General features: G+C 40.1%; 3 protein-coding genes and 1 long non-coding RNA gene across 5 annotated transcripts; all 4 read right to left on the bottom strand.

Moving 5' to 3' along the window:
• Window positions 1–4,050: 4,050 nt before the first annotated feature.
• Window positions 4,051–7,054, bottom strand: LOC102721255. Of its 2 annotated transcripts, XR_001549790.2 has the most exons (3): window positions 6,504–7,052; window positions 4,373–4,891; window positions 4,051–4,239 (listed from the first exon to the last, which is right to left on the bottom strand). XR_001549790.2 is itself a non-coding variant. In XM_040522715.1 (2 exons), exon 1 carries the CDS (start codon window positions 6,865–6,867, stop codon window positions 6,505–6,507), a length of 363 nt encoding a protein of 120 aa, XP_040378649.1. In that variant the 5' UTR covers window positions 6,868–7,054; the 3' UTR covers window positions 4,900–6,374; window position 6,504. The 2 variants fall into 2 exon arrangements, 1 of the variants encoding a protein (XP_040378649.1); XM_040522715.1 differs by lacking the exons at window positions 4,051–4,239; window positions 4,373–4,891 and adding an exon at window positions 4,900–6,374 and having other exon boundaries at window positions 6,504–7,054.
• A 1,912-nt stretch (window positions 7,055–8,966) lies between these two features.
• LOC102720967 (cytochrome b-c1 complex subunit 7-like) lies at window positions 8,967–11,327 on the bottom strand. Its single transcript, XM_006650698.2, has 4 exons — window positions 11,104–11,327; window positions 10,826–10,983; window positions 10,247–10,294; window positions 8,967–9,269 (listed from the first exon to the last, which is right to left on the bottom strand). The coding sequence occupies exons 1-4, from the start codon at window positions 11,207–11,209 to the stop codon at window positions 9,201–9,203; spliced, it is 381 nt and encodes a 126-aa protein (XP_006650761.1). The 5' UTR covers window positions 11,210–11,327; the 3' UTR covers window positions 8,967–9,200.
• Window positions 11,328–12,203: 876 nt separating this feature from the next.
• Window positions 12,204–13,004, bottom strand: LOC107303830. Its single transcript, XR_001549780.2, has 2 exons — window positions 12,808–13,004; window positions 12,204–12,651 (listed from the first exon to the last, which is right to left on the bottom strand). It is a non-coding gene; the product is annotated as an uncharacterized LOC107303830 (long non-coding RNA).
• Window positions 13,005–17,228: 4,224 nt separating this feature from the next.
• Window positions 17,229–19,169, bottom strand: LOC102720690. The gene has a single exon (XM_006650697.3). It carries the CDS (start codon window positions 18,274–18,276, stop codon window positions 17,401–17,403), a length of 876 nt encoding a protein of 291 aa, XP_006650760.1. The 5' UTR covers window positions 18,277–19,169; the 3' UTR covers window positions 17,229–17,400.
• Between the last annotated feature and the right edge of the window lie 6,127 nt (window positions 19,170–25,296).

Below are 25,296 nucleotides of genomic sequence, written 5' to 3'. Positions count from 1 at the left end.
TCTAATTAGTCTTATGTCATATCGGATGTTTGGATGTTACCAGATAAATTTTTTAAACCTAATTAGTCCACGATTAACAAATATTTACTGTAGCATCATATTCACTAATCATAGACTAATTAGGCTTAATAGCTCGTAAAATAGTACAAGTATGAGATGCATTTTATTAATAGTCTATATTTAATACTTATAATTAATGTGTAAACATTCGACGTGACGGAAATTGAAAAAAGCCAGTGTGAAACAACAGTGTCTAAGTCCTTTTGCAAAGACATGTATCCTAATACGTTTAATTGTGTCGAGGTTAGGATACAATGTACCTAAGTTTAATGACGTTATTATTCGTCGGGTCTACGCAACAGGAGAGTAAAGTCTCTGGGAGTGGATTGCATGCAACTTTCTTGTCTTCAGATATGATCCCACACACAAATACTAGTACACTGTATAGTATACACCCTGGATAAGATTTATTTCATCACGGTAAAAAAAATAATGAGTTTAACAATAACGTAGCCAGAAACTTTTCTTGTGTCATCACAAGTCGAGATTACATATGGAAATTTTCAAACAAGTAAATCATAAATATAATACAAAAATAAAAATAATACAGAGAGATCTTCATGGATCGAAATAGAAGCAGTCAAAAGATCAACTAAACTAACTCCTAGCTACGCCCTGAGTTTAAGCATTACTATCACACAAGGAAAGCTAATAAAATGAACATTATTATAAAATGGGTGATGAAGAGTAAAGGGCCCTTACCCCAAATGTAGGTACGACGCTTGCATTTAGCAGCCAAAAACACGTACGGTTCTACGTATAAAACTAACATCGACCGTGCACTCATCACTCTAAAAATTTAATTAAACTGGCCTTGCTCCAGAATGTTTTTCACGCGGGCAACAGCACTAATCGGCGGGGGGTGAGGATTAACAGGGCGGGTTAAAAAGCTAAACGGCCTCTGGTAACAGTAACAAAACCTGACAGCGGTAATAATAGTGCTTTGCACAGTCGCCCTGCCTGCCACGATGGCTGGTTGTGGAAGCAGTAACAGCACAGCACATGCATGGTCAATCCAGCCCCCTGCTAATGCCACGACCGTTGACCGGTCTCCCCTTGACCGGATCTTACAGCATTGGACCTCTTGGTAAACGGGTAAAAAAACTGGAAATACAGCAGTAATAACATGATAAACAGAAGGCTACAGAATTTATTAATAGTATCGGAGTATTTACTTGCGGTCCATGCTGACCCCACCTGTCAGTAGGCCCTTTGCATTAGGGCATGCTTTGGATATTCCAGTTTGGTCCGTAGCAGTTGAAAAATTTTCACCGGGTCAGTAATTCGAAGCACACTATGATTGAAGATTGGAAAAAATAAATAATAGATGAGCTCAGATATTATTCCGATCGGAATTGCACGCAAAAAACAAAAGCATAACAAGTTAACAACGCAAAAAATAAAAGGAATCCATCGTTCCACTAGCTTTTCTGCACAAGCACTTGAAGGGCACTTTTCTCCCCTACCCAACTTTTATCATCAGTTCATGTCTCTATAATATCCAAACAACAGAGAAAGGAGGCTACCAAAAGACACTGATACTCTACACAAATGGTCACTTCCCCAACTAACGGTGCAAGAATCGAATCATCCTCCTAGCTAGCTCACCAACGCACTAAGGATTACATGATATATATGCAAATACAGCTCGTGTACTGGCATCCAACATGAAGGTCACTACAAGTACTCACTAGTAAAACACACCAAGATGGATACGAACAAATTATACGTGGATGCATGCATCAGGGCATGGGGGCAAAGTACAAAGCAAGGCAACAAGTTGGAGATAAGGAGACTGGTTACACGTCAGCTTTAGCCTTGGACACAGGCATATACACCAGGTAAGAACAGTAGAGTCATGGGCACAAAGGCACAATTCAAAGCCGTTATCACATGGCTCGCTGTTGCTCTCGGTGAGCCAAGCTGGCAGGTTTGTCCAGTTATGAATAAAGCGGCTAAACAGATAAACACACAGGGAATCCTTTTCAGTCTCCGTATGAATAATTGTTTAATGCCCAAGATCAAACATCAAAGTCCTGAAGCAGAGATCTTATATAGGGTTTCATGGCATGACATCGCATGCATGCTTGATCCAACAGTACTTCAACTCCGATTCATGGCATACATATTTTGTTCAGGCAAACATATCCACATTGTAACATCTGCTTATTAAGTGCTAGGTGCTAACCAGCTAAAATTAGCCTGTAATGACAGAGATGGATTACGTACTAATAACTCTAAAGTTCCAATCAGTGTCATTACATACATTTATTCTGGGATTGCCCCCATCCTAATCACTCACCATCAGCTAATCACTCTTGAAGAAACAAATCACCTACCAAGATAACATGCATTGGTCTGCGACCCTGAATTCGATCTACAGAAGTTTAAAAGGACATTTCTCAACAGCAACATACGGGACAATTTCTTAGACAAAAGGTAATTTACGTACAAGGGGCTGCAAGCATGGCCTATAGGCTGTAAGCTCATTTATTTGGAGTGCTTTCCTGCTGTGTGTAGTTGAGCTGCCAAATCAGTTGCCTCACCGAACGATAGCATGTGCCTTTACCAGGCATCAGTCATATGATCGGTGATTCGTGCTGGACATCGCCCTCTGAAGTTAGTTTGTACCACAATGTTGTTCCATGAATGGTTCCTAAACTTTACTTGCTTGAGTATGGCATGATTTTCTTGTACTACAAAACTACAACACAACGTGGTACAATGTGTTTTTTAGCCGGGTTGCTCTAAGATCGGCAGTACAATGTGTTCCACGCCCGATACTTAACTAAAAACTGCAGCAAATAGGTTTCAAGTTACTGAGTTTCACTTCTACCAAAGATCTCATGCTACAATACGCTACCCAACGAGTTAAATGAAAGCTTAGGCAACTAATGCCAGGTAATCGACCTATTTGCAACAGGAGAAGATTCCTAGAACCTTAGTTGCACTTAATAGTACTCTTTCAGGCTTCAAACACAGGGCACAAAGAGACTTTCAGTGCATCATAAATTGTAACAGTCTAAAAGACCTAAGGCCAGAACGGCTGAGCCTCTATTGGAGAGGCATATCGCTTGCCTGTGAAGCAATTAGTTGCCTAGGAGACTACCAACCAAGCTCATTTATCAGTGCTCCTCTAGGTTCCAAAGCAGAGATTAATGGCTATTGTCGAGTAACTACAGGACATGGAGTGGCCATGTCCTAGCAGAGACACACAATAATAGAGCCATGGCTAAAAGGGCCTATGTTACTATGGTAGGAGCACTTGCCTTTCCATGATAAGCAGAGGTCCAGACTCCAGAGGACCCTACGTGTTCACGGTTCATGAGGCCACTCCCATGTGCGAGGTTGGTCACACTTCAACACTTTGCAATGAGAGCCTGCTTCTTCCCCCAGTCCATTTAATCAGCTAACGAGGTATTTGAAAGCTATATCTCAACTCTAGCAAACAATTTATTTGAAATAAATGATTAAGGACATGCCCAATTATATGAAAAGAATTTGATATAGTTGACATAGATCATCGACAACAGATAAGATTAAGATAACGGATAAGCTGAAAGGCAATCTTATGTCACGTCAGATTTTTGTTACCCATGAAACGTTCTAGTTAGGTGGCGACCGATTTACACAAATCATGAGTGGATTGAAACAGAGTAACATAAAAACGCTAACTCATGCGCTTTATTATAGAGTTGAAACAAAAATACCTTCACGGAATCTAGTAATTTATTTCTTGCCTCTTCAAAGCTTGAAGCCAGGAGAAAAGGAGGATATCCAGCAGCAGTAAAGCTGGAAAAGGGAGGAGACATAAGACCACAGCGAAATTTGATAGTTGATCACAATAAAAAAGATGAAACATTTTGACTGTAACATAACAGAAGCGCAGAAATCACATGCAATGAATCGGATATGTGCTCTCTCTCCCTCTCTCTCTGCTGAACCACCTTGCACATAGCTCATACATATTCCTTGACCAGGGAAACGCAATTCCACAAACTAAATAAGTCATTAAGCACAGACAAGAACATTGATGGCTACACATATAGCTGCCAAAATACAATGCTGAATCATTACAGAATTAGTGCTTCTGAGTAAAACCCACTTCACTGACAGAAGAACAACCAAAAGTTTTATGTAACAAAAGATTCTCCTTGTCTTGACAACAACGTTGAATTCCTGAAGGAAAGGTTTCAGAGTTAAAAATATGATATGTTCTCTTACTTAAAGGCATATCACTTATTCATTACCAATGTTTATGGCTACAGGATAAGTGTGACATATTTTAGTATATAGGAAGAACGAAACATACCTTTGGTAAAAACCGACATGGTACAGAGCACAGCTGTAATCCATCAGACTGCAAAAGTAATCCATCAGACAGCAAAAGATGACAAGATGATAGATCCATTTCATTGTTCTGTCCTGTCCTGATAGAGAGAAATAGGTGCTAAATACCAGTGTACCACAACGAAGATGAGCGCTTCACAATTCTATATCATCATTCATCAAGGTAAAATACAAACCATATTTTCAAAAAGGAAAATAGCTATCTTCAATTGAAATCTGGAATTGCATTTCAACTTTCAAGTACAACGCGTGGAGTTCATCAGCACTACCTGGTGATGAGTTCCACAATAAAACAATGCAATCATAAAAATAGAGCTTCTGATCTATGGAACTATTAACAATGAACAACCTCCAGACGTGTTAGGTTCTGAGAAAAAGATGGAAGGGCCAGCGGTTTTGCATCAGTTAATGCAAGTATGCATTCAATCTTTGCACCTGAAAGCCCAAAGTTGCCTCTCTCAGAGCCTTATTCCTAAGCAACCTGAAATACACGAAAATCAGAGATGGATGGGGGATCTACAAATCAAGTTTTAAATCCAGAAGACCTCCTAATAAAACGAACCATAATTCTTAAGCCTCAAACTATATTAAAAAAAAATTCTTAAGCCTCAAACATGCCTGCCTGCCTTGTGACGGTGATGGAAAGCATATGAAAAGATGCATTGAACTATGGAAGTTGTAACTCTTCCCTTGGTTCCTTTATATATTTCCCAGGCAGAAAGAATGCTTTTAGCATCTTACTTCCACTAAAAAAATGATGGATTCTAGTTGAGATGGAGCTTAACTTTTATTAAGCACTAAATAGTCCCAAAAGATATAGTTCCAGACCATGTTTATGATGTTAGAAAACTGTCAAGGTTGCATACAAAATCCACTCAAGAAATATACCCAAATGAAGCAAGCAAAATAGATATTCTAAAAGCTGTAAACAAATTATGCCTACAGTCAAACTGCATAAACCAATGTTGCATTTCCTTCAGGAGTGACCAGAGATCCATCAGACTAGATTTGCATGACTGAATGACTGCATTCAACAAAAGAAAGATTTTACTCGAGAAGCATACTTCCTAAGAATGGCATTAGGCCCTTATATTGGGAACAAGAAATTAATTTCAAAGGATGGCGCATCTAAAAGTTCCAGCAGATTGACTGTGCAAGACACATCCATCATCATCAATGAAGGTGGTAACAGCAACCAATTATACAGATGCATGCAGCAGGTTGAGAATGTTGACTATCACTATCAGGCTAATCCTTCAATGTTGTCAGGGCTAACTGTCCTTTATTGCATCAGGAATGAGGCATATGCAAATAACTGTATCCACCCCTTTCTAGTTTCTACAGATCTCAGCATAGATAGAATGATATCACAATAATACGCTATATTGCTATAGTAAAACATTGTCTGAACTCTTACGCAAGTTCACAGAACAAACAGTCTAACAACCTCATAACAGATTTCTAATAGTCAATATGGGAATGGGACAATCAATTGAATGTGCATAGGGTTATATAATCACTTTCTGCGCTTAAAGTACAAGGTTTGGTTGAATAATTACTTCAAAGAAACAAAAGATTAACTCCAAAATGGCAACTGAATTCTAGATTCATTTGAATGGTATAAATGGTTTGGGTCCTTTTTGACCATATGAACTGACTAATCTGACTAAATTACACCTAAATACATCTTTAGAAAATTATAGATAAAAGACGAACAATGAAATGGAAAGAAAGCAGAATTTTCAGCATATGTTAACCTACATGATCTCTCCTGCCAATTAGGATTAACATCATATAAATTTCAACAGTTACAAGTTACACTGTTGAACAAACAGCCACCCAAAACCGAGTCATCACATGATATATTTGAACTTGAACAGTAATCCCTATAAATTTTGATATGGTTCGTTCAAATGGACGACCTAACGAATACCGAGTGAGTTTGGGTAGCCAGACTGCTGATCCTGCATTTGTCATTTGTCACATTTCACAATCCTTTCCCACACGCTAGGTCACAGCTTCGCGAGGCTAATTTACAAAGGTATGAGCAAACATATACGAAATCGAAAGTAGCAAAGTGATCCGCCGCGTACCTCACTCGAAGTGAAGATGGACAACCTCCCCGTCCTCGATTTCGCTGTCGTCGTCGGATGACGACGACGACGATGAGGAGGAAGGGTAAGGAGAGTAGATAGGCTCGACTAGCTCCGGAGACGGTAGGAGGAGGAGGCGCGACTGGCCTCGGAGGCGAGGGGAGAGGAGGCGGGGCATGGCTTGGACAGGGACGAAGGGGATGCAGAGGAAGGCGGCGAGGCGGGCGAGGAGGTGAAGCGGCCCGCAGCAGAGCAGCCCGAGGACCTGGTCGGCGGGGAGCGTCTCCGGGTTGCACGCGACCCGCTGCCATGCCGCCGCCGACGCCCGCGCCACCGCCACCACCCACCCCGGCCGTACCGCCATTCCCCCAACCAAACCAATCAAAACGAAGCTCCAATTAATCGCCTCCCCGTGCGTGACGAGGCGGGCACGGCACACGCGCGCGGGCGCGAGGGGTCAAGTCTCGCTTCGCCTCCGCCGCGTGGATCTCGCCGGCGGGGTCGGACTCGGCCGCGCACGGCTGTTTCCGTCGGGTTGGCGTGGCGCAGCAGCCAACTTTATCTACTCGGACGCGCACGTGGACGGTTGACTCAGACGGGCGATGACGACGGGTGGACCCCACATGTCAGTGGTGTATTACGGAACGCCCGGGGTAACAGCAGCTGCTGTGGCTGTTTCTGCATGGCTCAGAAAATATCTGCTGCTGCTGCTGTGCTCTTACGCGAGCTCGGCTCCATTAAACCCGTTTGCATAATTAAAACACACGATTTTTGATATTCGTAGTAATCATTTGCATAGTTGATGTACAACAATTTATAAATTGTATTGTGAGTCTAATGAACTAAACGAATGCTCGTGAGCAGCTATCGAGTTGGCTGGTCAAGAGAGCGAGCCACGAAAGAGGTTTAACTCGGCTTGTTTTCGTTCTAATTGTTTCGTTTATGCTTGTATAAGCTAAAATTTAAATATTTAATTTTAAATTTAGAGTTGATCTAGAAAGGTTTTCTAAGTTTATTTTTCAGTATTAGTCTTTAGATTGTATATAAAAGTTTTATTTAAAAATTATTTTATGTTTAATAGTATAATGTTTAGCTTTTTCGCCGGATCAAGCTGAGCTGGTTGGTGAGCTTTGAACTTCTAGTCAACACCTAATAGCTACCTGTGTGTGGTGCTTATTTCCTATCTGATATTACTGAGCAATTTGTGATCGCCGTTAGTCTATTAATGGTATATAATGCCTGAATTATTTGAAGTTGAGTAAATTACACTTTAAACTACTTATTTCGACCCAACTTGGATCAGTTTGAAGGTAATGCCTTTTACTTTGAACCAGTAAACTTTGCAAAATGTTTCAATTTGGACCATGGTATATTGGTGGCCATCTACAGCTCTTCTCTTGTTCTTCCTCTTGGCCCGTTTCTTCTTCATGGAGATGGTGGGCAACAGCTCTTCTCACAGGCTGCAGCTTATGGCGGAGGATGGCTGCTGCTTCAGCTCAGCAAATATGAGAGTATCCAATAAAGTGGACCCGGTTGTGCGTTAAAACAAAACTATGCCCACTAATGGAGCATCCAATAAAGTGGGAGTACATAATCCTAGGAGTACAAAAGATTGTTCCTATAAAGTAAAACATTTATATTCAATGCCTACATTTGTAGTTTAAAACTAATGCTAAAAAGTAGACTACAATGGAAAACATCAAAACCAAGTCTAAAAATCAAGTTTCAAAATTTGATTACAGTTGATAAACCAAAAATCATACAATGACATCTTTTTTTTTAACAGCCTTCTTGACTGGAAGGGCACTGAGTGCTACCTTCGTCTCATAATAAATGTAGTTTTATGAGTGGAAAGGTAAATCAAAAGAAAGGAAAAAAGAGCTAGTTGCACCTATAAAATGAAGGATGGTTGAGAGTAGGAGGATGACTGAAGGTGAGACTATGATAAATTTAAATAAGAAGTGACTAATAATACAAATAGTATATTGTTACCCTCATTTTGTGATGAAATTTGAATTTAGAAATGCACTTGCTTTAGGACAGAGTTAGTGATTACTAGTAACATTCTCTGCTCTGATCTCGGCTACTACTTCTGTTTGTAAATATTTGGCACTAAGGCACTATTTATCTATGTACTTTTGAGTATTCATCTTTTTTAAAATAAAATTATAAATACCTAAAATATACCATATTATCAAAGTTTATTTGATGCCAAACATAACCCTGAAACTTGACTGCATTGTAGCACAACCATATTAAAATTATTTGTGGTCAAAACTAAAGCAATAAAAATTAAATTCGCCAAGTAGACGCAAAATGAGAAAGTATTGAGGCAACTGGGGCCTAATTATGTTCATGGATTTGAACAGGCCAAGACCGAGAGTTACTGTAACTTGTAATAACTGCTCAAATACGACTCTGAATAGACGACACTCACGCCAAGCAAAGCAATAGTTGTATGCATGAAGAACAATACATGAAGAATTTACGACAACCATGGGGCAGAAAATTTGTTGCTGTCAAATTAGTATTTTGGAAAAGAATGCGAGTAATCAGTGATGACCAATGCATCACCATATGAACATGAAAATGGAACTTCAAAATAAGAGACAGTATCATGATTCATGAGTCATCCACTGCATTTTATTTGATGCATTGTGGTGGGGAAAAAACAGCATGGCCTATCAAGAAAAGACTTCAGGGAAGGGTCCTCTGGTGAAGGGGAAGGGCTCCCAGTTCTTCACGCTCTAATCTCTCCTTCTTCACCTGCAAGAAGGAAGAAGAAAGCAATATCAAACATTAGCGGACTCAGTACAGACTTGGACAAGCTTCAAACGGAATAAATAGCTGAACATCATAAAACCAAACCATAAAAATAAGGCCTAACAATTTATTAGGTAGTCATAACAATTGTTCTTCTATGAACAACTAATTGATTACAATTAGTATTGCATGGTTATATTCATGTATGCAACTCTTGAAGGTGTTAAAAAGGGTACTAGACAACAACAGTCACACTCCCATGACTTATGCAAATTTTAGGGATCAAGCATCTTGCACTCAGTTAGCAAAAGAAACTAAAAACAACCATACTGAACAAGATAATAAACAGAAAAAAGGGGTGATAGAGCGATATTCATGCTGGCATGCACCCCTTGTCCCTTGAGAATCACTGCCAATGAAGAAAAGCACATTTACACACACACACACGATATTTTTCAGAAGGAAGTGGCATCAAGAGAATTCTTCGGAACCCTTTTTACATGAACTTAGACTGCTATTTCAAATTAAACTATTTTTATCAATTTATTTCAAATTAATATATACTCCCTCCATCCCAAAATAAAAACATTCCTAGGTTGTTTAGCACAGATTAAAGTTAGGGAGCAAATACTAGGTTGCCCCTCAATAAATGAGAAATGAATGTGTGGAAGGGTAAGTGAGGGTAAGATGTGAAGGGAATGAAAAGTGATTGATGTATTGTAAATAGTGGTAGAAATCCTTATACTTTGGGATGGAGGGAGTATACATTTTGCCTAGCATAAAAAACAATTACAAGGGCTATAGCATACATTATGACATGCCAATGTACAATAAAATGCAACATGACCTCATACTAAGAAAGTAGACAAGGGCAATGCATGATGTACACTTAAGCTTACTTCCCATACAATTATAGAGTGAGTGTGCAATGGACAGATGCAATCTGCAATGACAAAGAGGGCATCTTCAGATACACTTACCAGATCCATCATGTCACTCAAATAGCCTCTGAATGGTGTCTGCACCGCCTGTGCAAATAGAAAAAATGTTTCAGAAGTCCATTATTTATCAGCCTAGGACAGATAATAATAAATGCAATGGTAGCCACTGACTTGCTGCCAAAGACGAAAAAAGTCCTGATTGCACATTCAGGTCCTTAATGTGAATAAACTTACAAGAATGCATAGGTACAACAATCTATATTTCACACATCAAGAATTCATAGAATGAATATCCACCCTCTTCACCATCACCAGTCGCTTGCGATCTTGCGCAAACAACAAAGAACAAGCTTTCCAACATAGATCAACCGAACGGTGCATCCACAACTTTCCGGCCTAACAGTACCATCAATCATAGATGCAATCGAAATAAGTGCAATGACCCCTTTGTTCTCCACCCGTCCCATTTATCCCCAATCATCCGCATAGCCTAAAAACTGCGTATTTTGTTGCGACGGCTCTCAACAACGGAATCTCGAAATTGGTCATCCCAATCGGCGCCCCATGTCCAAAGCTACGCATCCAGATCAGATCAGGGCAGGAGGGAAAGGGACGGACCTGGAAGTCCTCGGGGAGGTACTGGTGCTTCATGGAGAGGTCCATGGCGCGCTTGAGGCGCTGGTTGCGGGCGTCGACCACCTCCCGGGGCAGCCTCTCGAGCGCCTCCTTGATGTCCAGATCATGCTTGGGGTCGTACAGATCGTCATACCTCAGGCCTAACAACGGATCAACCACACGCAACATCACACCTCCAGATCAAAGGAAGCCGAAGAGACGCCGGGGAGAGCCCCCGAAATCGAGACCCAGATCCAGGCGAGGCGGCGGGATCCCCCTACCGTATTTCCGGAGGCGCGAGGAGACCGTCTGCATGTGGATGCGGGCCAGCGGATTGCGGCGCGGGTTCACGAACCACTGCGAGAACGCGGACAGCATCGACGACATCGCGGCGGCGGGCGGCGGCGATCCGGCGATCTCTCTCCGCTCTCTTCCTTCTCCTGCGGCGGCGGCGGCTGCCTCCTCCTCGCTTTTGTGGGGGAGAGCCCGACCCGTCTTGTGGGCCGGAGTCGTAAGAGGATTCGGTAAATGGGCCAGATTTGTGAGTAGTGATAGGCTGAAATCGTAATGGGCCGAAAACGGAGGGCCCATTTAGGCCGTGTTCTTTTGTGGGCGTACTAACCGGCGTGTAAAACATAACGGCTGATTAGTATACGATTAATTACTTATTAGTTATATAAACTTAGAAAATGGATTGACGTGATTTTTTAAATTAACTTGAATATATAAAATTTTTATTAAAAAAATACACCGTTTAACCATTTACGAAGTGCACGCAAAAATCAAAAGAATCTATGTTAGTTAACTTGGTCGAAGAACACGGCCTAGTTAAAATTCTCTCTCCTGGAAAAGTTTAGGTTTCCCTTTTACTTTTAGTTGCGTGATGTGAGGAGCACCTTTTCTGTTCTTTTTCTTTTTTGACATAGGAGCATCAGTTCTAAGTTTCTAACTTTTGTGTTAGGAAATTTTGAAAGATAAATTTTAAGTTAGGACTTGGAGCATCTACAGAATGATCTAGGATTTAGGCAAGAATTAAGTTTGATAATTATATGTTGTTTCTTTTGTGCTCCTCAAATATGTCATTGTTAAAATTTGGTTGTTTTTTTTAGCCCATCTGTTGGTTTGGAATTATTGCTCATACAATACTTGCCAAGAAGCACTGCATTAGATTAAGAATGCAAGTTTTGACATTCATATGCAGTAGTACAGGATTGTACAAAGGTTTTATATAAACACATCCTTCCAACTTCCAAAGTTTATTTTCTTAATGGCACCATGAACACGTGTGGGAGAAGGAAAGGAATTGACCAGACATAATACATCCAGAAACACAATTCAGCCTATAAAACTAAACCAGCAAAAAAAAAATGGGAGAGAAAAATACGTACTACCAAACTTCATACCATTAGGTAAGGCATCAGAGCATCAGTATATACAAAACACAATAAACTCAACCTCACTCACATCAACCAAAGGTGACATTTCAACCTTCACTCACAAAAGCCACAAGAAGCACACATCAACACACAAGAAAGGCATATACACATCTGCCTATTTTTTTTCTCCTTTCTATGTTTCTTGAATCTTGATGCCATTCAAATCATGAAATCATGATGTTTCTATACAGAGGGTAATGGCCGATTACACGGCAAAAATCACAGGAAATCCATGGATGACATGACATCTTTGCCCTGCCCTTCAAGAACCCTAGAGCTTCAGCTTCATCAGAGCTGGATGACGGTGCGAGTCGACCAGGATGGACCACAGGACCTGAACATCCTCATCCTGGCAAGACTTCACATCCTTGTAGAGGATGTGCATTCCCCTCCCTGCCAAGAAAACATCAAGCACAGCAATGTTAAGAAGGAAGAAACAAGTCGATTCCACCGCGCAAAAAACGATCAAGAACACGCATTGCAAACGCAGAAAGCACCATTAGAAAATGATGTTATGTTGAAATAATAAGAGTTTCAGAAACAACTTACGGTTTCGACGTTCGGAATGCGCACGAACCCAGAGCTTCCTCAGGGGGGAGAAGAGGGAGTGGAGCCACCCCATGAGGAAGCCCTGATGAGACCTCTGGCTATGGCCTCATGGGGAGGGTGAAAGGAGGAATGGGGCAAGCTATGCAAAGGAAAAGAAATAAAAAGGAGGGGGGGGGGGGGGGGGTTAGAGAGGAAGTGACCATCAGGTTTGCTTTTGGCACGAGGTGAAGTTTAGTGCACTGTACCCTTCTTCTGCCACATTGTGCTTCCTTGCAACCCAATCATAGTGCTTTCAGAAATTTATTCTGGTATCTTGTCCCTTTCCACTTCTTACTCTTCCTACCTCCTTTCTCCATTTGAAAGAGGCCATTTTTCTTTACCCCAGAAAAACCTACGGAATAATTCAAGGTACATGACAACCATAACATCCATAGCATTTTCTTGTTTGTATCTTCTGAATGCTGCCAAGTTTAAGGACTTCATACCAAATTCGAGGGATATTTGAATGAATTGTTTTTACTTCAACTTGCATCCTTACACATGTTTTGTGCATTACCAAGGTGCTTTTCCTTCTTCAAACAAAACAGGCTTGATTACGGCATTTGGGTCCAGTTGGATGTATAATGCAGGAAAAGACATTCTCAGAGAAAAAGAAACAGAAAATGTGCGTTTGGTCTTAATGATACCATGAAAACATCACAGGAAAAATACATTTTTTGGGGGATTCTTAACTGCAAGTACATGTATCACATGAATTAATTATGCTAAATTTATAGTAGATTTTTCTTGGGCATTTGTGTATAGCACAATTGTGCAATGTTCTTAGCTTTTAGGACAGTAAAGCTGTTGCTGATTTGGATGGTTTTTAGGACATAGGTAATCAGATAAAGTTTATCTTGCCTGCCTTTATGAACATCATTACACATTTGTAAGGTTTAATACACATTTGTACCATAAAATTCAAGTAATTGGATATCTTAATAAAGCATATGTTTGTTAATATTAATCCAGTTTAAAATAAATAGGGAGCTTTTGAATAGATTATGCTCTATGACAAGAACCATACCTTCTCTGCTACTGTCTGATCCGTTGTTGCTACGCCTTATGCCACCCTTGTCAATAAGGATAGGCATCCTTCACTAGGGCTCAGGTTCTTCCAGCAGCAAAATGAGAATATTGTGTTCAACCATGACATGCAACAAGTCATTGATTAGAAAAATTGGAGAAACCATGTGAAAATCAGGAAGCGGACAGTCGAACACCAAACAGGTAATTTTTTCACTAACTAAAATAGTAGAAGCAAAAAGAGAAAGGTTCCTAGTTCGCACTGCAGAATTATCCCTGCTGTTCGTTGATGCCTAGTAAGGCCTATGCTGCCAGTCTGCCACAAGGCAAATGCCAATCCTTCCATCTCGGCCCAGCTCATGTTGCTTGCACTAACAAATGTTTACAACTACGATGTTCATCCTGATTCCTGTACAAGTTGTACAAAACTACAAATGCAGTCCTCGCTCAGCATGTATACAAACTTTCAATTATCTAAGTACCAAAATGTATGGGGCTAAGTGTAAAACTAGTGTTGGATTGAATGAATTCAATGGTTAATGATTTATGAATAGATTAAATTCTTCATCTTTCTTCTGAACTCGCACTTTTCCTTTAAAGTCATTCCAGAACGACTGTCAGTAACAGAACCATACCAGTTGATGACAAGCTTAAAACAAATGCAGCACATGCATAAAAAAATTAACTTAAAAAATGTGCAGTACTCAGAAGACTTAACCTTGGTATTGCTGTGGTTGTATCACTACCAAAAATTAAATATGCAGAAGCACCATGAGCTACAGACATGTAAGGGTTTTGGTTGACATTCAACTATTCAAGTGATGCAAACTCTAATAATCTCTTTTTTGACACAGACTAAGTTACTAGATTTTGGCTCTTTACTACTGTCTTGTGCAAAATATCAAGTGATAGCAAATTTTAGTATCTGTAAACCCTGAATCAATCAAAGCAATCCAATATTCCTTACTATAAACTCTCATGAAGCAAACGATCTCCTAAAGGGTTCGCTAACTTGATAAATTTGTCAGTAATCTGAATTGCTCCTTCTCAGATGATATGGCAACAAACCCAATATTTGGAGTTTATCTACAATAATCTACAGTGACCTCTAAAGACAAGGCCAGAAAAACAACAGAGATGGGACAATGAGTGGTAGCTACTATAGTACTGTTACTGAGTATTAGTGTGCAATTTAAAATTTGGATGTTTATTTCTTCTATACGAACTGAAATGTCTTTTTTCCATTCAGATATATCAACTTCCTTTTCATTCATTTCCATTTCTTCTTGTAGTTGGAACAGGATATCAGCTATTCATCTATTTTTGTTTGGAAGAAAACACCATGATCACTTTCATTGTCTTTGTATGCTATGCAGCCACAGTAAGATTACTGTCGTACTGAACATATTACTGTACCTGACAAAGAAAAGTTGGAACAGCTCCTTGTTAAACTAGCACTGCAATCAGGTAGGTAGCAGTTAGTAGTACTTATAGCGACAGAAAATTCCATTCCCATAACGTAGCAATCAATAGACAATCACTAAAATCAGTTGTGGGGTTCTTCTCAAATGTCACTGTCCAAGGAAGCTACACATTGTGTCTGCATTGACTAGAAACGAAATCTTGTACTACCTTTGTTCGAAAATATAAGCATTTCTAGGTTGTTTGGCATAGACTAAGAAGATGTCAAAAGATTCTCTTTTAGTTACTTAAGTGGTCAATTTTTGAATTTTGAATTGAAATCATGGGAATTAGTGCAGAAATGTCTATATTGTGGTATAAAATTTGAATCCTAGAAATGCTTATATTTTGAAACGGAGGGAGTATATAGCTCCAAACATTAGGCACAAATACCAAGGGGTAGCTACAAGAAATTACTGAATGAATGGACAGGAACTAACAGACAGAATGCTCTGTGTCTGTGTTTAGGACAACTGTCAGCAAGCTGAATATTACTCTGAAAATATCATATATGATGCTTCCAATACAAGGTGAGATAGGTTTTTGGTAGGAAGGTTATTTAGATTTAACCTGAAGTCAATCAATGAGGACTATAAGATTGATTCAGGCAAGCAAGGTAAGGCAGCTTTGCAACACAGTTTATGTTGAGCAAAAAAGATCCACTGAAGTATGATGTTGTCTATTTGGGGTAGAGACCAAGGCAGTAAGACCCAAAGGAGTACTTTGAATCTCAACTCAGCTCAAGGCAAGAAATTTCCAGTTACATTTCATTGCAAGCCAAGAGATTCCCTGATTTTAGAGATAGCTCAGTTTGCTCCTTCATAGTACTCATAAAATAAGTTGATGGATAAAAATACCCACTTACAGCATGTTAATGGACGAACATGTTCAGTTAACCACTTAGCCCACACCATGATTGGAATAATATAACATTAGCCCATTTCATAACTTCATGATTTGATCAGAGTTTAGACAAATTGTTTTGTACTGTTAATGATGAATTTCCACAATCTTCTTTTTAAAGGGAAGCATCAATGGAATTAGATGCACTTACTAAAGTTAAAAGATTAAACAAACAATACAAAAGAAGACATAAGATGGTGTACCTATCAGGAAAAAAGAAGAGATTTAAATTCATCATAGATGATTCAAGATAATGTCCTATTTAATGCTTAAAACATAAAAGCTGATGTGGTCCAACAGTTGGGAAAGCTACAGGCTGTTTAATGTGATTGTTCATCATTGCTAATGTCAATGCAATCTCCTAAATTAAACACACTAGCACTAAGCCAATCAGCTCCCTGGTAGCCAATTGGCCATCTGAGCCATCTGCCTTCAGGTGATTAGAACAACAAGAAAGCATCAAGAATAACACAAAAGGCTAGATCATATCACTTTTATAGATGATAGATCTATAGAACGAAATTACACAGAATTTGACGTCTCTGCATTGAGTTGCAGCATCTGAAATTTCAGAATCCTCATCCGTGTGAATGTGTGATTTGTGTCCTGAAAAAGACAGATACAGTCAGATGTCTATAGGTAAGCACAAAAAGGACTGTCGTTAGAGTAACAGATCTTGATGCTCAAGTAATCCATGTGTCTTGATTCCTCAGAATCCCCACTTTTCCACAGGGATCAAAGTTATACCATGATGAACTTTACAAGCTTGTTGATCTCCAAGTAACAATTGTGATTGATCACAAGACAGTACAGGGGAAGGACAAGTAGAAGTTAAAAAAACTGTTGAACGATATTGTCGTTAGCAAATAATCTATATCCGAACTTTGATACATCATGACAACATTCATTCTTGGAACATTGCCATAGTTAAACTATTAAGAGCATTAGAAGCAAAAGGAAGATAAAAATCACAGGAATATCACAGAAGAATCTTGCCAAACTATTCAAACATTGTTTATAAAAGATGGCAAAACCCAAAAATGAAAAAAAGAAAGAACATATATTGGAGAGCCTTATAACATTCCCAAGAACAGACACTCAACAAACATCCCGTTAGCACTAAAAGGATGCAGCCACAGAAGCAAATTATGATTCTGCAAGCGCCTATTCAAGCTTCCATGCATATAGGATCAGCGAGAAACCAAGACACTGCAACTGAGACTCCCTAAAAATCTGCGAGTACGACCATGGCATCGACTTCTCAGGTGCTTGGCATGTCTGAAACATGAACACCGCATTGCTCGTCATCGATCCAAAGAGCCAACTGTGGACATCCCAGAACACCTCCACAGGCAAACCATCAACAAGAATTGTCTGGTTTCCCCTAAATTTCCAAGCCAGACGCTTCACCTGCATGACAGGCTTCTTGTCAACCCGTATCTCAAGACACGGATCCTTGATGCTGACGGTGTCACACTCTATCACAACATCATGGTATTGGCCATTTTCACAGAACTGTGCCTTGGCTGTGTAAATCTTCTTCCCATATATGTGCTCCCTCCTAGCCACAAATGCAGCATTCAGCATAGGCCTGTTTGCGCCGGTCTTCCGGAATGCGTCCTTCCTCATGTCGCCGAGCAGGAGTACCAGCTCAAGGTCAAACACCACGGCGACGTAGAACCCCTCTAGTGGCTCTGGCCCAGCACCAAACTTGGCGCCGGACAGGTCCCAGAAGATCTCAATCTTGCCGTCCTCGACATCAAGCCTCTTGGACCCTTTCTTCTTGGAGAAGAGCCATGGCTTGATGTCGGCCTTGCACAGGCACTGGTTGGACAGGTCGTCCACGCCAATGCTGAGCCCTTGCCCCATGAGGCTCTTGCTCCATGTCACCGAGATCACGCATGGCCGGCCCGAGAACTGCGTCTGGTAGAGGCAGGTCACCAGGTTCTGCGCCGTGCCCTTGCCGGCGCTCGACGACGACGACGACGCGTCCGCGATCTGGACGCCGCTCTCCCCGAAGCAGGAAGGGAAGTCCCTCATGCTGCTCGCGCCTTTCGCCGAACACCTGGCGCGCGCAGCAGTCCACTCAGAGCAGTAGAGCACGGCGCGAGGCTCCGCTCCGCCGCCTCACCGCATCAGCCGGAGACCGGCGAGCTCGGCCCAGCAATGCCGGCGACGAGGAGAATCCCGCACAGAGATCAGGCCTCCACCGATCCAGCGACGCCACCGCGAGCGGCCGCAAGATCCCGCCTTTCACCGCAAAAAGGCAGCACCAAAGAACCGCCCAAAAAGCAAGCAACCCAGCGATGGGCGGAACGGCGCGATTGATCCCGCCGCAAGCAAGATTCCCTCACGAAGCCGACCTCTTCCAACGCAATCAACCGCCCGCCCGCCCCAAGATTTGCCGCGAAACCGGCGGCAAAGCAACAATCTTTCCCGGAGATTTCTTCCCAAGACGCCACCTTTAACAGCACCAAGACCAGCAAAGCAAAAATGGAAGCTTCACCCAGCCCTCAAGCCAGAAAAACCAAAGCAACCATCAAAAGTAGGAGGAGGAGAAGAAGAAAGCTCCAGCTCCAAGTTGAGCAGGACACTCTACTGCAAGAGGAGCATCAATCATCTCTCTGCAACTGCAAGCATCAGTAGGCAATGAGAGAGTAGAGTGAGAGAAAGAAGCTAGCAACCAAAAGAGAGGAAGTGAAGTAGAGTGTGGAGGAGGAGGGGGAGGGGAAAAGGAGACAAAAGGGTTTCAGGCTACAAGCCATACAAAGATACCAGTATGCCACCACCACACCACACACTGGAGGTGGTGGAGATGGAGGAGGGCAGGGGCAGCAGCAGAGGACGGGGAGCAGTTGCTGGCTGTGGCTACTCACCTCTCTCCACTTTTCTTCTGCAATTGCAGCCATGGCTACTGTTACCACAATACCACTAGCTGTTTCTCTGGGTCTCTTGTCTTTTTTTCATGCTGGAGATGGAGTTGTTTCTACCATTTTCGCTATGCTTTTTTTCAAAAGTTAATGGTGGTAACTCCTTCCATAATTAATTACAGGGTGTGTATGTCTTTTACAGGGTTTTTATTTTCCAGTGCGGAACTTTAACCATTATAATTTCATTTATAATATATTATCGATAGTTGTAAAATCAATATAATATGAGAACATTTTCAAATATGAATCTGGTACTGTGTGTATTTTGGTAAGCATATACTGTTAGTATATTATTGTCCAATATATGTGTTGATTTTTCTAAAAAAAATGTCAGCGTCTTATAATTTGGGATAAACGAAGTATATCGGTACGAAGAGATAAAAGAATAAAAGAATCATTTAAAACAACCTCTTGGGATTAAATTCTGGTGATCTTCAATTTGTCCTCGTTCATTTATGTTGGAGATGATTGTTACGTCACTCATGTTATATTTGAATGTAGAGGCTACACAAAATTTTGGCCTCCATCTTTCATGTGGTACTTACTCTCTTTAGTCATAGGGCATGGCCTTTGCTTTGCTCTACTGCTCTACTTTCTTTGGCTCACTGACATGAGAATACCAGCTCGCAATGGTTTCTTCTTCGCTTGTATAGGAGGACCAGTTCACATGCGTTACAGTAGAAAATGACTGGTTTAATACGCCCTGCTACTGCTAACACCACTCCACTGCCTACCCCATGGGAGCCCATTCTTTGTTGTTCTCATATTCTAGTTGGTGAGTTTTATTAAGAAAAAAGTTCATATTCTAGTTGATTTCTACGGAAAAAAATGACGTAAATATGTCCAAAAGATCAGTCAATTACCTGAATGTAACTAATAGTTTAAAAGGGCTGTGTTCATGAGATCTCTAATTCTTAGTAAGATATCAGAATCACATATCCTTTACGCATAACGCATGTTACTTGATTTATTCCCACCCTAGCTGAAAATTCAGACATGCATGTGTATATACACTGATACACTACCATCTTAATGGTATACTTGCTTGGTTTAGTAAAAGAGAACCAAATTGAGTATCATTACCTCACTGGTTTTATTTTCCATGCTTAGTTTTCTTGCAAATATTCAAATGGAAAATGGAGGGTTTTTTTAACATAAACATATCTGGATGACACATGCTTTCTCAATCATGCCTCATATCAAATGCTCATACCAATCTTATTTTGCATGATTGAAAATGTAGGAACAAACTTTCTTGTCTTCCTTCATTGTTCTAAATACTGAATAGATGATTCTTCTCCAAATATTCCTGACCAACATGAAGAGAGAAAAAAAAAAGAGCTTGATTTTTAGATGCAGCAAGCAAAGCAAGTAGGGCAAGTAGAACAGTACCACTAGGGGTTTCTCTGCCGTATACAATCAACATGTGGAAGTAAAGAATGTAGGGATCCAAAATACTACTGGTGCTGGTGCTGGAGTAGCTACAGCAGCATGGCAAGTGGTGAAGGCAACTGATGAAATCAATGAGAAGGACAACGGTTTCCTTGGATCAGGGGCCCCATATCATCATCTCATCACCTCTCATCTGCTTAACTGCACGCCCACGAGGCCGCATTTATTCACCTCCTGGAGATCCATCCATCCATGCTCTTCCTCTCATCCTCTCCCATTCTGCTTCATCTCCAAGCAAAGGGTACCCCCAAAAACTTTGGCAAAAGTGTGTTTAAAGATGAACTGCCGCACGATTTTATCTGTCGGAGATGGTTTTGTAGTAGTAATTCTTCATGTTATGATTGCAGGGAAGTGCTCTGAGTTTTTGTGACTCACTAATAATATGTCAATGTGTTACGATGGAGGTTATTTTTATCATTCTTGAAAACTATCTTGAGATATAAAAATTCTAGTGTAAAATTTTAGTACCTCAAGGTATATTGTACATTGAGATACTAAATTTTTGCACTGAAAAATATTATATCTTAAGATATTTTTTTCAAATATATTCAAAAAGCTCTACGATGGATGTGTCTAGTTATTCGATAGTTTCTAGTTTCCTTGGGTATGGTGTGATGGGGGTGGAGTGGATGGACGGACGACACCCCTCTAGAGTAGCATGATATTTTTAGAGGATTTATACTTGGATTGCTAAAGCTTGTGAGTAATAATGAACCTTTCCTCAAAACCTCAACTAGTTCATTAGCATACTGATGCTTAGTGACAGTACTCTTGGAGAGTTTATTAGGTAAGGTCCACTCAAACAAAGCTTAAATTTGTTTTTTTTAAAAAAAATGATATGGTTTATGCTCACTTTGTCTTTTTAATACCACTTCTTTATCTTGCACCCACTTCACTTGAACTAAACTGATACTATCACCACTCATGTGGAGTAGCATGCCACATCTGATTTAGGGTACAATCTTGGCTGTTCATGGAGAAAAATACTGCTTAGGGCCCCAGGTCAATTACTCTCAGAGAACCAACCAACATAATGGTAGGTATTGGTGGTGTTCAGTGGCCAATTCTTTTTTCTCTGACAGGGTGTTAATGTGATCTACTACAGGCTCAAAGTTGAAAAGCACTAGTAGTAAATTATTTGGAGTCAAAGATGAATGTACTTGGATAGTAGATTTTTTTGAGCTATAGCATATAGATGGAATTTGACCTAACCTTAATTTTCTACTCTATCAGATATCATTCATAGGTTAGTTCCAGAAATGCAGGAGTGGAGAATCAACAGGCTCACTTATCTCTGAAAGAAATGTAAAAAAGATGAATTCCGTTCAGTTCCTCGTCTATATTTTCTGACCTGACTTTTGAACTGTAAAATAGGATTTATCCCCATCTCTCTCGGATTCAAGCTACACCTGCAGGAAGATCTATGCATGCACATCATTGTAACTTGTGCTGTGCTGTTACGAGGTTGTTTTCTTGCCTGAACATTATATAAATTGGAAAGTTTCAGATCATGGCACATCATGTTGATCTTGGAATGTGCTGTTTCCAAGTAGAATAATGTGCATTATGGTTGTCACTTTGCTTTCTAACCTGCTGGCAATTTTGGCATATTATCATGTCCATGCCAAAGCTTTGCTTGCATAGCCCAGAAAACCTGTGTGCAGCTGAGCATTTCAGATACTGGTATCTAGAAAAAGTTAAGGGGAGAGGAATACTTTGGTGATGGCAAGAAGTTATGTTCTTATGTATGCCATTTAAATCTTGATATTTGGTCCTATGAAATAAGAGAAAGAATGATTGATTTATGACAATTGGCCATCAATGTCTTACAAGACTTTTTTTTTTCAGAAAGAGAAGGACAAAACTCTCTCAACTTACTATTGTTTATTTTCCCTCCTTTACAGAGAATCCTCTTTGTTCTTGATAAGGTTTACTGAGTTTTGCCGATGAGTGAAGTTATTAGAGATATGCAATTTTCTTCATATTTTAGCCAACCAAAGAATTTATTATTTTCCAAGCTAATTAAATTCTGATTCAGTTGCAATGATCACAAGAAAAGGACAAAGGTAGCTGAATACTTTACAGCTTAATTACAGGTAAAAAGCCCGCCAGCAAGGAATTAAAAGTGCCAGTCACAACTAACAAGGGCTTAGTTATGATGTTGATAGTGTGTTCATGGTACTGAGCAGCAAGGAGCACCAGCTAGTTGCAAATTATAACACAGTGGTTGCTTACTTTAACAAATACTGCAGATAAACAATCTGCTAGCTCATTTTGTCTTTTGTTTCCCATGGGAAAATCTCTTTTTTAAGGACAATGGGATGAGCTCTTCCTTAAAATATTAAACTTGGGAATAAAGACAATGAAAATATACTCTCAAAATCATACGCACTACTCCCTTCGTTTCACATTATATGACTTTTTAGTCATGTCTAGGTTCATCTGTTGATAAATATATATAATTTATATATATATGTCTAGATTCATTAGCATCCATATAAATATAAATAAGACTAAAAAATATTACATTGTAAAAAGGAACAGAGAACGGCATGTCCAAAAGTCAACATCGTCATAGTATTCCATATGCACATCGGAACATCTCAACTTCTTAGGAATTCTTCTGCAAGAGACAATTATTTTTAAAATAATAGAAGCATTTCATTGATCTAAGACAATTACACGAAGGAGATACACTCGCACGGAGAATACTCTCGGTCTCTACAAGCTAAGATAAAATGTACACAACCAACCGCAGGAGACATTACAATTGTACAAACCATCCAACAGGCTAGTACAAAATCCCCAAAGTTTCAAACAAACAACCAGGCCACACATACACACACACACTGTCAGTCAGTGCTGTCCCTGGCACAGGCACTCACACGCACACGGCGTGAACAGCTTTCACCTCATCATGGCACTCCCACGCGCTAGCATCAGCATCAGCAGCAGCCATGCCATGCAACTGCAATTGCAAATGCAGGATGAGCAGGACGACGACGACGACGACCGACCGACCGGGAGCTTGCTTGATCTGCACTTAATCCTCCAATGCCTTTTCTCTTATCTCAGTAGGCTCTGGAGATTAAGCTCCAGCTGCAATTGCCTGCATCTGCATGGCATCATAAAGCAGAGCTGCTAGTAGTAGCTAGCAATCCAGCCCTGAGCCCAGGGGACAAAAATGCTTGCCCCTGTCATGTTCTGTCAGAATCCCAAGGTGAGAGTGAGACACTTGCTTGTGCTGGACTTAACCTCGTAGTGATGCTTGTTTTGGGTTGGCTTTAGGCTTCTTTAGCTTGTGGAATATTATGTGCAGAGCAAAAGTTTGACACCTGATCAGATCAGCAGCTTATTTCAGGCTCCTTCATGAGATCAAACCTGGCTTCAGTGTTTACAGTCCAAGGGGGGGTTCTCAATTCTGAACCTGCAATGTCTTGTACCTCTGTTTTATTTTCTTCATTTGATAGGTTAATTAACAATGGTTGGTTCTATTCTACACCTGAATCACATAAAAGAAATTGAGGTGTTTTACAATGGCAACTCATTGTCCCTATGAGCAAAACTTGCAAAGATATGCACCCAACCCAAACCAAAATCTATCGCAACACACGGGCACATTGCTTGTAGCCAAGAAATTGACGTGGGAAAAGGTGTCTGCAGAAATGATGCGGCCTTGCAACACTATCATAGAGGATGAGAAGATAAATTTCACTTTTCAAGCATCTAGTAAAGGAGCCTTTCGGCTCAGTTGCTTGGTCTCTCCTTTACCCAGCCTCTCTACTCACTCCTATCATCCCATCAGCATAGACCATACCATCTTGCATGTCCTTTTTTTTTTTTTGCTGACCATGGATGGCTCGGGGGCTGTTTGGATCCAGGGATTTTTTTTAGTCCTTTGTCACATCGGACCTTTGACGTTAATTAGGAGTATTAAATATAAGTCGATAACAAAAACTAATTGTATAAATAAAGGCTATTTCATTAGACAAATTTTCTAAGCCTAATTAATTCACGATTAACAATTGTTTACTGTAGCATCATATTCGCTAATTATGGACTAATTAGGCTCAATAGATTCGTCTCGCGAGATAGTCCAGAGTATGAGATGAGTTTAATTAATAGTCTATATTTAATACTTCTAATTAGCATCCAAATATTCAATATGACATGGACTTGAGTATCGAAACAGACCCTCAGTTGCATTCAATATCAACTCTCAAGTGCAAATATCCACTCCAATCCAGGTGCATATCACATAGCCTTTTCTCCTCTTTGTTAGAACGATGGTATGATCCTTGAGAAGGTACTACCCCATCCCAAAATAACATTATTTTTAGTCATTATAGTTTGTTCCAAAATAAGTTTATTTTTTGAGTTATCATTATATTAGAGTTTGTGAAAGCAAGGAATAAATATATTGTGAATAGATAAAGTAAAGGATAATTATATTGAAATTTGATAAAGTGAAGGGTATTTTAGTCTTTTAGTTTTTGTATTGTTAATGTGTGATAAGTGAAAATGAAATTATTTTGGGATGAAGGTAGTACCATGTATTTGTAAGTGTGTGATAAGTAAAAAATGAAGTTATTTGGGATGGTGCAGTACCACATATTTAGTGCTAATTTTGTAGCGTCTTTAAATATCTTAAGATTCTAAGGGTATTTATAAACTATGG

The sequence above is a fragment of the Oryza brachyantha genome, chromosome 3 (assembly GCF_000231095.2).
Source record: "Oryza brachyantha chromosome 3, ObraRS2, whole genome shotgun sequence".
Classification (NCBI taxonomy): Eukaryota; Viridiplantae; Streptophyta; class Magnoliopsida; order Poales; family Poaceae; genus Oryza; species Oryza brachyantha.
This window is presented reverse-complemented; position numbering and strand designations above follow the sequence as displayed.